This window comes from Anas acuta, chromosome 3 (assembly GCF_963932015.1).
Source record: "Anas acuta chromosome 3, bAnaAcu1.1, whole genome shotgun sequence".
In the NCBI taxonomy this organism is placed as follows: Eukaryota; Metazoa; Chordata; class Aves; order Anseriformes; family Anatidae; genus Anas; species Anas acuta.
In genome coordinates, this window is record NC_088981.1 from 48,863,344 (window position 1) to 48,877,647 (window position 14,304).

The 14,304-nt window shown below is 37.8% G+C and overlaps 1 protein-coding gene across 7 annotated transcripts in view; it reads left to right on the forward strand.

Moving 5' to 3' along the window:
• UTRN (utrophin) overlaps positions 1–14,304 on the forward strand; it is a 367,449-nt gene that overhangs the window by 117,308 nt on the left and 235,837 nt on the right. For 6 of the 7 annotated variants that reach the window (XM_068677000.1, XM_068677005.1, XM_068677001.1 and 3 more), the window contains 8 exons: positions 229–399; positions 1,704–1,883; positions 4,438–4,566; positions 4,716–4,886; positions 5,063–5,212; positions 5,664–5,801; positions 6,626–6,778; positions 12,831–13,022. In XM_068677000.1, coding sequence (XP_068533101.1) covers positions 229–399; positions 1,704–1,883; positions 4,438–4,566; positions 4,716–4,886; positions 5,063–5,212; positions 5,664–5,801; positions 6,626–6,778; positions 12,831–13,022 — 1,284 coding nt within the window. The remainder of the gene's footprint in view (positions 1–228; positions 400–1,703; positions 1,884–4,437; positions 4,567–4,715; positions 4,887–5,062; positions 5,213–5,663; positions 5,802–6,625; positions 6,779–12,830; positions 13,023–14,304) is intronic. The other variant, XM_068677004.1, reaches the window with a different exon arrangement.

The window sequence follows — 14,304 nt, forward strand, 5'->3', positions numbered from 1 at the left end:
TTAATTTAAAATTATTCTGGTTTTATGTATTCTGCTTTATATAGTAAAAGTTCTGTTATAGTAAAGTTCTGATGTTTATAACCAGTTTTTCAGGGTCCTTCATAGTGAAAGGAAGCTTTAAAATGCCAAGATTTGATGTATTCACATTAATATTTTAGTTGATTAGTCCTTTCATTTTTGCTCTTTTAAAATTATTTTTTGTTTTCTGTTTTGTTTTTCTTGTTGTAGGTCACAGAGGGAAAACAAGACCTTGAAAGAGCATCTCAGCTGGCACGCAAAATGAGGAAAGAGGCTTCCTCTTTGTCAGAGTGGCTAGCTACCACTGAGGCGGAGTTAGTGCAGAAGTCCACTTCAGAGAGCTTGCTTTCTGATCTGGATTCAGAAATTGCCTGGGCTAAGGTGAGCATGCTTTAAAAACATGTAGAATAAATTACATTTTTAACATTACAGCAATGCTATGCGGAAGTGACTGAGAATTTAAATCCCTGTAGTTTGTTCCTAAATCTCATCTCATTATGAAATTTTAGTATATTCAGTAAGTCATATACAGTAGCTTTCTGAAAGTAATCTGTTTCATCTCAGGCATCTTGACTCAGATGGCCAGTGAAATATTAGAGATATTACTGCATACTTAGTATTAATAGTATCTAAGTGACTTAGTGTGTCTTTAACAGTTCATAGTTGTAATATTTGTAATTATCAGGAAATATAATTTGGGGCCGTATAAAATATTTTACTGGGACAGCAGATTGAAAACTCTTAGGTGTTTTTAATGAGAAGTTGTGTTTTTAACTTTTCATTGAGACAGCTCTGTCTTCAAAATTGACTTTGCAAAACAAAAAGCACCAATATTTCCTTATTTTCTTTTATATCCATAAATTGGAACTTTTCACAGAAGGAAAAGAATAAGTTCTAATTATTCTGAAGAAAGCATCCATTTTCTTGCACTAGGGAAACTTGTATGTGTGATCCTTGGAGTTAGGAATAAATGTCAGTTGATACACTCCAGCAATTCTGATCTTTCCAGTCTTTGATTTCTGTCACCGTTTCCTTTTGGAGCAGGTCTGTGAACAATCTTAAAATTTCAAGCTTATAAAAATAGAAAAGCGTCTAATTACAATCTGTTCTCACCAGTTTGACTCAGGATTAACAATCATTAGTACTACACTTCTGCTGTGGGAGTATTCCTAAGATTTATTTCTAAACAGGCATGTGCAATAGTTACTGAACTATATTTACTATACCTTTGTAAGAAATGCTAATAATTCACGAGCTCTTACGCTGCACCACCAGGAGGGCAAACTCTTTATATAGCATGAAAAGTAGTCCTTTCCATCCTAAGGTTTTCTGGAGGTAATTTTAGAATGTAGCAATTTGGAAGGTTTTTGCTTTCTCTAAGATAATAAACTAAAATAAATTATTTAACTCACAGGTAATAAGATGTTCAAGAAGCTCCAGACATTATTTGTGATTAAATGCCTTGTTTCACACACTGTACACTGACTTCAAAGAATTCTCTAAATAGCTGGATGTTATCAATAATAATTGGAGATATTGTATGGCAGAAAATGCTGCTTTCCATGTGGAAACCATACACTGATATTAAAGAGATGGCGTATTATTTAATTCTCATGTCTGGCTCGCTTGCCCTTGTGACTGAGAGTAGTTTGCAGTGTTCTGTGAATGATTCCTTCTTGTTTCAGAATGTGCTTAGAGAGCTGGAGAGGAGGAAAGCTGATCTGAAGAGCATCACAGAAAGCTGCACTGCGCTCCAGGCTCTAGTGGAAGGGAGCGAGACTTCCTTAGAGGAGAAGCTTTGTGTCCTAAATGCTGGCTGGAGCAGAGTTCGGACCTGGACTGAGGACTGGTGTGACACCTTGTTGGTAAGTTGCTTGTGACAAATACTGCAGGTGGTTTTCCCTTTGCACACTTGGAGGAGTTGGAATTTTCATTTGTGTCACTTCGCTGAGATGTGAAGCTTCTATGGTGCCTCATGGTCTTAAAGGAATGTTGTAACCAGAAATCCATTCTATGTAGATAAAGAGGTGATCGTTGAGGAGTTATACAAAGAGGAATGTGGGAAACTATTTCACAAGGTTTTAGACATGCTGATAGGCATTGGTGCCATGTGCTCTGTAGAATTGGGTGATGCTCAGTGGGTAGGAGATGAAAATGTGAAGTGAAGTATGGATGTGAGAGTGGTGAAGTTAGGTAGATATCCTAGGCAGACTGTTAACTTGACTAAGTGGGAATAACTTGCTTTAGTTGCAGAGAATAAAGCTGTTGGCTTAGTTTTACTTTTGTCTTTTTTTTTTTCTTTTTTTTTTTTTTTTTTTCTCCTGGCATCAGTGCTAGGACTCTTTTTCTGGATTTTTACATTCCCTAGACTTTGTGGTATGACTTTGTCTTTTCTATAGAAATATGCTTAGTGAACTGTCCTGGTTTCAGCTGGGATAGAGTTAATTTTCTTTCAAGTAGCTGTTTCATAGCAGCTTACCAAGAGCCCAAAAGAAGGATCTTGTGTTTTCTGTGTAACTTCCTTTAAGGTCATTTATTAATGTAAATAGAAAACGAACTAGAAAAACAAAACTAATAAAACTAGTCCCAAAAGGATTGCTTTCCCAGATGTTGCAGTGTGTGCTTCTCTTATTCAGCCTGGAATAAACCTCTTTGCATGCTTTAGCATGAATAGAGTGTTTCTGTGTTGATAGCCTTCCTTGGGACCCAAATCATGGCAGTTTAGTAGGCATTTGATAACTTCCTAGTTGTTTTCAGCAAAGCACTTGGGACCCTCTCTCAGCCTATTGCTCATTCGGACAGTCCATAAGTGCAAATACTTAAGCATATGCCAACTCTGAAATGAGGCCAGATGTGTCTGTTTGGCTGAATAAATGGAAGACTAAGTGTATTGCAGCCTAAGGCTTCAAGTTTTGCTAAATGGACATGAAAGAGTCTACAACTGATCTTTGTATCAGACTGACATTTTAGATAGGGTATTGCTATGTTCAGCTGGTTTGGTATTCCTCCTTCAGAAGGTGATATGGGCTGAATTTGTGGAAACTTTGGGAAAGACCTGGAAGATGAGTCTTGTGGTTCCTGTTCAGTGCCTGTTGCAGGTCATAAAATTCGTTTCATAATCTGATGATGTCCATTTTAGGAATAGTAAAGTAGTTTACCTTGATAATGCTGCAAGAATGAGCCACAACTAAAAGCCTTCTAAATTAATCTTATTACCCTTGTGTACTGTTAGATTAAATTGTTCTTTCTGTAGGGGAAGTTACAAGTTTGTTGATACAGAGAGCAGTCCTCCCATTCTTCTCCTCCCTTTGAGGTGTTTGTCTAAAAAAGCAAAAGCTCAGCTCCTCTTTATTTGGATAATAAGCTGCCTGCTTAAGCAGGATGGTACTTTGCTAAATATGATAGATTTGCTTCATCTTAGATGATCAGAAATGTACCATCAATCCTGATGCCTGTCCATTAGGATTTTGACCAACAGAACTGCTTCTGTGTTTATGGGAAGTAACTCTTCTTGTACATTTCATGGCTGCATTTTTTTGCTAATAGCTGTCAAATTTTTGGGTAAATGTAGTTGCTACTACATCTTTCTACCTTCTTCTCCTCGTCACAGCTGACCAGGTTTCATATATGGTAAACAGTCACGCAAATCAATCTTCAAGTCCAAAAATTCGCCTTTTTGTATTATGTCTTTCAGCCTATTTTCCTTTGTGTCCTCTTTTCTGTTCCTAGAATTTTCTTTCATTGTAAAGGCATAAATCTTTTCATAAAATACTACTGCTCTATCTGTTAAGACCTCCTTCCTGTGAGAACTTCAGAATTTGACCATATCTGTAGACAGAAAAAATGTGTTTCTGTCTTTTGGACCTAACATTACAATTTCTGATTGCATGTGAAAGGAGACCTAATTAAAATGTCAATAATGTGTTTTTTCCCAAGAGGAAGAAATATTTTAATGTAATCAGTAAAATATGAAGACCTGCATATATTATAATTTGTAGATTTTGTTGTAATACACTTTCAGTTAAAAAAACAAAACAAAAACAAAAAACAAACAAAAACTAACCACACATAACGTGTACTGTTTTCAGCTAGCAATAGCTGAAATAATGTGTTTGTTTGAGAGAGAGATGTTGTGGTCTGGCTGTAATGTTATAATACACTGTATGTCTGTATTTGGACAAACCAGCTCAGCTATTTTTGTCTCATTCTATGAATTATGAACAATAATACTGAAGGGTCTGGAATGAAAATTGCAATCTTGTAAATACGTACTGAAGGTGAAAGGTACAATCTAATTTTCAGTGTTTCTTTACAAGGTGTATTCATAACAGTTTCTATTCCACTGATCTACTTTCTACTCAGAATAGTTTTTTGTTTGTTTTCTTTTCACATTGATAGATCTTTTTAATCTTTTTCCAGAATCATCAGAGTCAGCTGGAAATCTTTGATGAAAATGTTGCTCACATAAGTACTTGGCTATATCAGGCTGAAGCCCTTTTGGATGAGATTGAGAAAAAGTCAGCAAGCAAAAAGGAGGAAACTGTGAAGGTAGGAAATCTTGCATTTTAAGGGGGAAACTGTCAAGTCAATTTTGGATTCTAAATTAAATCAATTCAAGTCTGCTGCCTTATTTGTTTTTTTTGTTAACACTTTTTCCCTTTCCTGGTGTAACCATTTGTTTTTTTTCTTTCACTTAGCGTTTAACATCTGAATTAGATGATGTTAGTCTGAGAGTGGATCATGTGCGTGATCAGGCTATCATCCTAATGAATGGTCGAGGAGTGTCATGCCGTGAGCTTGTTGAACCCAAGCTGGCAGAACTGAACCGTAACTTTGAGAAGGTCTCTCAGCACATCAAAAGTGCCAAGGTGAGGAGAGTGACACAAAATATGCATTGGGTGTCAAAACAATGACAGATACTTTGTGGAATAGATTTCTGTGTTAAAATGTCACTTACCTGCTTTTGATTCTCTGTTAAGTGTAGATCTTTATGAAAGATTTATGAAAGATTTTCTTGTACATTTTTTTTGTTATTACTTTCCAGATGCTTGTTGGACAAGAACGACTCCCTGTCACATCAGAGCCTCATGAAGTGAGAGTGGCTTTTCAAGACCTGGAAAAATTTGAGAGTGACTTACAGAACATGTTAAAAGTTGTGGAAAAGCATCAGGAATTGAGTGAGGGAGATGAAAAGGTTTGTGAGCAATGGGAGAATTAAATGACTGACTAAATCCTTTCCTGTTTTGTCCATGTTACGTTCCCTCTGACTACCAGGGGGAATTCTTTTGAGAAAGTCTTTTTAAGGTAGGACTCAAAAATGAAGGGAGTCACTAGGGTTTGAAAGATTCTATGGTTTGCCTATACTTTTCCCATAGCTGCTCTTCTTGGTTCATGCTTTGAGAGTATCTAGTCCAGCGTCAGTCTGTATTTTTATCGTGGTTTTACATAATCTGTGCCAGATAGTGAAATTTGATGTACATCTCCTTCCTCTTCTTCTACTCAAAGTAGCTGTTTATAAGTTTTGGTTAGTGTGAAAGTAATATGGTGTGAAATGTGGTTTGTTTTTTTTTTTTTTTTTTCTTTTTCCCTCCCTCTCCTCTTCTTTCTCCTTCTCCTGTTCTTCCTATCTAATTGTCTGAACTTAGCTGGATCAAGAAAGAGCTCACATTGAGGAGGTTTTACAGAGGGGAGGGCAGCTGTTACAGCAGCCTATGGAGGACGGTAAGAGAGAGAAGATCCGCATGCAGCTGTTGCTTCTGCAGACTAAGTACAACAATGTGCAGGTATGATTATGATAATTATTACAGTAACAGCACATTTTTGCTGTCTTCCCTTTGGTATCCCACTTACAATCTGGTTATAACTTTTTTTAGTATGTAATTGTCTCCATGGAAGAGTTAAATGTGCATGCATACATATGACTCTGAATATCTGCAATTTGAAAATATGAATTTTGTCATTACAAAGTTTTGGGATAGTGGTTTTGATGTTGAAGTCCTTTTTACAGCTTCACAGAGGGCCACCCAATGGATACATCCAGGGTGTAAATGTGTCTTTGGATGACACAGATGGATGCAGGCAACTCGACATTTGCTCCAGATGTCTTTGCCACCACAGGGTTGTGTTAAGAGTAGCTCATAGATGCATGTACACAAACATAGTCATGGATTTCTTGAGTCAAAGTGACCCCGAATTCCTCTCTGTTTCTGTAGCGGGTGTTGTCAGCAATTGCTGACTCTAGCAATTGCTTGCTCTGTGCTTTCACACAAGTCATATTTAAAATGCTTTTTGTGTAGGACAGAGGGAATTTATATTCTTATACTCCTTTCAGCTCACCTGAATATTAGAGTTGGTAAGATGAGGTATAGCTCAGATGAGGTGTAGCTCAAAGACAGAGTAAGACTGTTAGGCAGGCTTTAATACAATATGTGCAGATAAATAAGGTATGTCTATTTTTTAAAAATTAAATGGCTTCCACTGTTCTATATTTTGGAATTTCTCTCATCAAATGAATCCCTTGGATAGTTTGTTTTTAAGATAAGTAAGACCTATCCAGTTTGTTACTTCCCTCTTCTCATACTGTTTTTCCTGTTACATTGGATTGTAGGAGTGCAGGACATTTCAAAGGAGGCAGGTAGTGGAACTCTCTCCAGTGTTTTCCCATTATAAGAAGGACCATGACACTCTAATGAAGTGGCTGGATGAGACTGAGCCCCGTATGTCAGGGCTGCAAGGAATGGAAGATGAACAAAAACTGCAGGTAAATGAAACTTTTTTTTTCCTTAGTGCAGAGTGAAGGCTGTGTATGAGCTTGAGGGACTGATATATTATGGTTTATGTCTATTCTGTTGATGATTTCTTGGGAAGAAGTGTGTTCAGAATAACAGCATTCATTTTTCAGTAGGAAAAGATCTGCATATACCAGTTTAGGTTTTCTACCTAGTGATCATAGGTTCAAAATGCCCCAGCCATCAGGCCCAAGTCTTAGAGTGGTTGAATCAAGACAGTTTCTCTTGTTAGTCTTGCACATGGGGATTATGCCTAGCTGTTTTTGATACCCTGGCTCAAATAGCTAGATTCAAAGTCAGGTTGGTGCAGTTATGAATAAAGCCTGTTTAAGGCTTAAATTCAGTGCCTCTGCATGCAGTGGTAGTGATATTGTAACTGCTCTGATGCTTCCTTTCACTGCTTCATGTGCTTAGGGAGTGAGAAATATCCTCATGTGATTAATACTACTGTACACAATGAAGATTAAAAAAATGACAAAGGTTGAAGCATTTTTGATGAGAAGAGTTATGTATCACAGTGTGTGTGAGCGAGTCTTGACAAACAGTTTCACAACTGATTTAATAGGATATCAGGGTCTGATAAAATTTACTTCCCCAAAAGCTGTATGTCTTGGCTGTTGAGGGTACAGATATCTTCAGTGGCGTATTTTGTATTGTATTTTATTTGTCTTGCGTAGTTGTATTTTATTTCATCTTGCATACTGCAGAACACTGTGGCTGCATGGTAATTACTTCAATATTTAAGGCAATAACAGTGAGGAGCCTTGTGAAGCAGTAATTTCTTGGTCAGGCTTGGGGGCTAGGCAATCTGTCAGGTACTTCTCAGTTTCTGCATATGAAGCTTTGTAATTAAAGCCAATCAATTTCTTCTTGACTGCTCTGTAACTTTTTAACCCAGTACCAGTTAGCGTGGAGGCAGGGGTAAAATGCTCTGGTTCCCTGTGAGACTCATACCATGAGATTGTAACGTGGAACTCTTTATTCACAGCTGTAGCGATGCGATTTCTGTTGAGTTGTGGCAGGCAGTCTGCTGTCCTTGGAAGGGTCCTGCCACCTTTGAAGTAAGGCAGTATGATTCAGTTGTCTGTTTGACCATCAGCTGCTTTCTGAGTGAATCAACTGGCATATTGAAAAGAGGAAAATGTGTACTTAAATGTTTTTCCATGGTGGGAACAGTCTGGTTGTGCCTCAGACTGGCCCTCCTTGTCCCTGTTGGTTCACCGGTCTTCCCTAAGGAATATCTTTTGCCTTCCATAAAGCCCTTGTATTTAGGGATATACAGCAGCTGATCCCTGGCATTTCTGGATAGAAGGAATTCTTGAATTACTGCATCTTGGTATCTTGGGGCTAAATGCGGAAGATCATGTACATACAGATTGAAACAGCAATTACAATAGGTGATGGCTTGAGGAATGTTGTCTTTGCTCAGAATTAGTTAAATTACATCACATCCTCACAGTTCTAGGTGTAGTTCCTAGTCTGGCTGTGTTAGCTGGGGCTTTTAGACCAGAGCATTTTTCATTACTGCTGTGAAACTGTAACTGCTGCTTTTTCCTTCAGGTGTTTGTGTCTCAAGCCTTGTGGTATTTGAGTGGTAAGCCAGCCTGCCTCAGGTTACCATATTTTACTTTTGTGGTTTGTTTTCTCATCTGTTTTACTAATTGATCTTGAACACTTGCCAGGAAGGATGTGCCCTGAGGCTTCTTTTTATTCTTTAATTTTTTATTTTTAAGTAGGGGCTGTACAGTTTTCGTAGGGAATAGTAGTCTTCTGAAGAAAGATAATCACTTTATGTGAACACAGTTGCTTCAGAATTCCCTTGGAGGCAACAGACTTGACTTGCCCTCACCATTAGGAGAAATCCTAATATTAAAATTCCTTAAGAACACCCCTCTACTCCCAATTGTTACTATCTCACCTGTGCTTTGTCCTCTTCCTCCTTTAGTCAGTAAGGGTGTCTGATGGAGGTAGAGAAAGGGAAGCCCTGGATGTATCCATAGGGCCCCCAGACTACCAAATAACAAATTGCAGGCTCTTATGCTCATCTGAATTCACACCTGAGAAGCATTAAGTGAAATCCTGTCCCACCAGTGGACAGCTAGCTCAACACTTCACCTTGATGTGAAGAAGTTGCAGGCAGAAGTGGAAGAGAGACTACTATATGAATCAAGGAAAGAAAGATTTCATCAACCAAGCTAGGTAGAAGATTCCATTTAAGGCTTTATGTATACATTATTTACAGTTTTTTGAATGAGTATGGAGGGGAGAACTTAGTTATAGTGCTTGAAGGCCATATCTATATTGCTGCAAGTAGCTGGATGATAAATAATACTCATCATGTATACTTCTGGGGGTTATAGGACTACAGGTATCTCTGAAATATTGGTAATCCTTTTGCATATCAGGTACTTCTGAATAACCTTTGCTATGCAATCCATGTGTTAGCTAGAAAAGTCCATGTTGGAAATTTGTAGGGATGTTGCGTATCACCTCGAGTTGCTTCTTTTTTAACCTTGCTTGAGTATTTATTTGAGTTGTTCTGTTCTGGCTTAGCTGGGAATGAGGGGAAGGAAAAATTAAACCTTAGATTGCAGAGTTAATTAGTTGACTAAAGTTTCTGAGACAATTTTCCATGTTTTAGAGAGCTGTTTTGAAGTGAAAATGATCATTTTGCAGATGGTAAGTGAATTTGCTGCTTCATGCACAGTGCAGTTTTTCTTACAAACTAAAACACAGACAAGTGTTATTCTGGTAATAAAGAAAACATGTTTGTTTGCCTATTGTGCTTTTTATAGGGGATGTTCTGGATTACTTGAATAGGAAGCATTAGATATGCTGTCCAAAAATAAGTTATTTACTGACTTCATTAATTAAGCTAGAAGAACAAATGAAATGGTCGCAAGAGTTTAGCTTCAGCAAATCTTTCTCAGAAAATGGTTATGAAATATTTTGAGTGAGATAAAGAAGGGGCAAGGATTGGTTAAGAAGTGGGCATTTTCTAATCAGAAGTGTATTTATTTGCAAAGAGAATAAGAACTGTGGGGAAATCTGAGATAAGACTGGGTTAAATGCTTTTGGTTAAAGTTTTTACAAAGTATTTTATGTCAATTTCTTGGGCAAAACCTGCTTTGGAAGCAAGTATCTCCTTAGGATGAATCTTTGGTAGGTCTTGTTTCAAAATATCTTTAAATGTGAAAGAGGAAAGAGGACGTCTGAAACAAAATATTAAACAGCATGTTAAAATAGATGCTAAATATGTGAGGAAACATTTATTTGGCCACTGAATTAAAATTATTTTCAACAGCTCTCATTCAGAGTTCTTGTTTATAGGATGTGCGCTTATAACTGAGTATCCCCCAATCTTCCCCAGTGCTTTATTTTTCATAGTATTTAAAGAGAGCAAATTTAATAAACATGTTCTCTGACCACCAAAATTAAATAGAAAAGAGCAATTAAGTCATCCAGTCAGATCTCCTACTAAATAATCTTTGATTAACTTTTTATTTGTGTTTGCCTAAGAAAACAGTTTGCTTGTGTAGTTTGAAAAAAAAAGAAGTGTCTGTGAGATTTAGGTGTTTGCACTGCATGAGACATAGTTATGTCAAATTTCTGCTCCTGCAGTTTTTAATGCTTAGCGCTGTGATTTAGAAGCTGCCAGTCTGCAGTGCAAGGTAGAGAACAGCAGAACTCTTTAAACTCAGCTGTAGTTTACAACACTTACTTACATATGTTCAGCCTTGGAAGGAGGGTTGTGAAAGAAGGAAACATCATCTTGGTGATGGGAGGCAGCTGGAAGAGATTAATAATGAGATGTGCTCTGCAGGAACAGCACCAGTAGGAGGAATTCAGTGCTGTGCAGAAGAGCAGCAACCTGGTGCCCTGGATGAGGCTAAGGGAGAAGCAGAAAGTTTCAGCATTGTTAACAAGTGAAAAGCTGCTTCACTACATGCCACTTTTTTTTTTTTTTTTTTTTTTTTTTTTTTTTTTACTTTTTTCTCCCCTAATAAGATATGAAGCAATGTGTGTGAAGTAGAAAAGTAATAGTCAGTGTCGTGATCTATTCCTTTGGGTGAAGCTCAGTTTCTGGTCTGTTGCCTGTGTGAGAACGAGACTTGTGGCATGATGGAGATTTAAAGAAAACACTTCATGAAGGTGTTTTAGGCTGCTGCACTGTAGCAGGCATCCAGCTGTTTGTTCAAACCATCATGTCCCACACTGCTGGGTAGAATAAACTTTCAATTGCATAGACCTTGTCTCCTTCCTGTGGAGGTGGGGCTGCTTCTTCCACAGAAGAATCATGCCATTGACAAAGTCTTGGGCATTTGCTCCAAGTTTCAGTGATGGAAGCTAGCAAAATATGTACAGCACCTCAAGAAAATAGTGTTTGTTTGGGGAGCATCAGGAACCAAAATGCTAGATTTGTAACTAAAGCATATAGTTTATGGTTTTGGCTGTGCTGCTTGCTTGCATTAGTGTTACTAAATCAAAAGTAATGCGGATTATTTTATGATGTTTGAGTTTGTCTGTAGTACTTGATTTCAGTAGACTCAGCTTTATACTTTCGTATCTGGACATCCTATTTCTTTGGTGTGCACTGAATGACTGAAAACACACCATGTTTAGTGATAAAGGTCTTGTGGAAATACATCTGTGTCCCTGGTTTTGATTCAGCAATGACTGTGTACTTGAGAGAAATAAAATTCTTAGAAGCATTTAATGCATGAGAAGTTCCGAATGACGAATCCTTTAACGTACATTTCTGGCTGCAGTTCTTCTGCTTTTTAACTACATTACATATACCACATATGTCATTCAAGTTAACTTGAGGTAACATTTGAAATGCTCTGAAACATGTAGGAGGAAAATGCAGACAGGTGTTCACAGCAACTTTATTAGCGGGGCTTACTATTTTCTTTGTTGTAAGCTGTGCTAACTGCCTGCATGTGTCCAGCCCAAAGTAATTGCAAAGTAAAATGCAGTGGCTGAAACCACCCTGAACATACATTTAGTTTGTGCCTTCATACTCCTAGAATATGCTTACGACATTGCTCGTAGTAAATTGCACAGACATTTGAGTGCCTCTGTCTGTCTTGCTGATAATTTCATCAAATGCAGGATGGTCACATAGAAGTTGCTTGAATTCATTGGTATTTGGAGGTGGTTTACTTCTTCATCGTTGATTTTAAAGAACTGTGCAGTTCTCAGGGATGTTAGCAGAATCCTGTTGGAAAAGAAACCTTTTCAGCAAGAAACTGTCTTCCGTCATCGGAGTACCTGCTTCACACGCTGCTACCTTTGCTATGTGTGGCAGTGTACAGCTTCTTACAGCTGGCTTCTTCAGATTCAGGGTATCGTTTATCATCCAAGGAAAAGCTGCATGAAATTACTGTTCTTGCTTTTTTTTTTTTTTTTTTTTTATCTGCTAACATGGTACTTGGCTTGATAGCCTGGTCTAACAGCCAGAGCAGGTAACAGTTGCCAAGGTTTTGAGGAGTTAATATTCGTTTTGCAGTAATAAGTGGTACTGTAGTACCGGTAGAGCACTAATTTATTTACAAATGGTTGGCAAACATTAATGCAGGTGCTCACTGAGAAGAATGTGGAGAGAAAATGAGTCTGCTTACGTAAATTGGTAACTTAGGGGAATCCTTGATGATGAGGAAGGCAGATAGATGATGGCTCTTACTGGCAACTAGATGTAGGTCCAATCAAGAAGTTCCAACTACTGGCAAGATGAGAATCAAGGTGAGAGAAACAACAACAGTGCACTTCCCCAGAGTTTTAATAAAGAATAATAAAGCCTTATTATGAAGCATGCTATTTACTGTTTTGTAACTTGTTTTTTGAATAAATAAAGTTCTCTGCAGGACTTGGAACTTCCTGAAAATACAACTTTGCTAGAGAGGCCTTTGTTTTGTCTTTTAATTTAGAAAATTTTAATTCTGAATATAGTCTATTAATTTATGACTTTTTTCATAAAGTTTCTTTCTCTTTGAAATACAAAATGAACTTTCATCTTTCTAGGCAATCACTGTCCAGCAGAGGTTAAAAGGCCACTTTGCCACAGGGGTTAGGACCTTGCCTTTTTCAGCTGAATACCTGGTTGAAATCAACAAAGTCTTGCTAGCTATGGCTGATGTTGAACTGCTGCTGAATACACCCGAGCTAAACACTGGCGTCTATGAGGATTTTTCAACTCAGGAAGATGCACTGAAGGTATTGCATGTCTAAGCATTACATTCAGAGGGAAAGAGGAAAGAAGGGAATATCAGCAGAAAAAAATACATTAGTAGCTCTATGGCTGTATTTGTGTTTTTGTTCATTGCATGCTGGATCAAACATGCACTGAGAATTACAGAATGAGACAGATTTATGGCTAGTTCTTGTTATCTTTGAATGTACAGTGGAGAAGAGTGGAAGGTGTGGGGAAAAGTTGGGAGCAGGAAAAGGGTTTGACTTTTTCAATTCGATAAACTGTCAAGTCTTTCATCATATAGCCCACTTATTATATAGAGAAACACTAAAGGTGATTATAACAGCTATAGCTGTACTTTGTAATGTAAAAACAATTCCTTACATGGGAAGTGTGAGAAAGGGAGATTCTTTACTTTTTATGGAGCTATAAATGAGGCAACAAGGCAGCAGTACCTGCTCTGATGAGCAAGAACCAGTATGTGCTCAGTTTTAAGCTCCCACTACTCCTCATTGCCAGCTCATGGATTTAACTGTGTGATTAATAATGAGGAAGTAACTAAGAATTTGCTGTTCAAAAGGGGATGAAGAAAGTTTGCTTGAAAATACTGAATCCTGCTGTCACATGTGAGTTAAGTACGCAGGAGTCTGAGTCCTCTAGTTAATTCTGAGCATGCAAAGGAGCATGATGCAGAGATTTCTAGAGAAAACATCCGTAGAACATGGGAATTGCACATGATGTGGTACAGTGGGGATGCCCCTATGTGGGTTGAAACGCATAGTGATGGGGTTCATGTGTCCTTATAGTTGAGGTAGTCAGGCTTTGCCTCTCACCTAAAGCTAGTTCAGCTGTTTCTGCAGCTATTATACATGTCCTTTAAAAGTTTTTCAGAATTTTTACACAGTCCACTTTTCCCAGCTGTTTTTCTTTTTGCTGCATACCTACCTTCTGGCATCCCATGTGCTTTCCATATGTTTTCCTGATACCTTATTATTCCTGCTGATTAATTCTTGTTCAGCATGGTACTGTGATGGAGGAAACACTGGCCACTTTTGTTTTTTCCTGGACATGTTTGTACACATCCTGACACCATGTAATTCCTTTTTAAATAAAAGCAGCTGAATGAAAGGAAGAATAGCTTGCTAGCTCACTTACTAGCTTCCCATATGCTTTATGCTGAGCATTATTTTGAACATTTACCTTTTCATAGCCCAGGAACAGCAGAACATTTGGATTTCAAAGCTGTTTTGCTCCATGAGGCAGTCGTGTTTTGTATTTGTCCTTTGTCTTCCTAAACAAATAGGG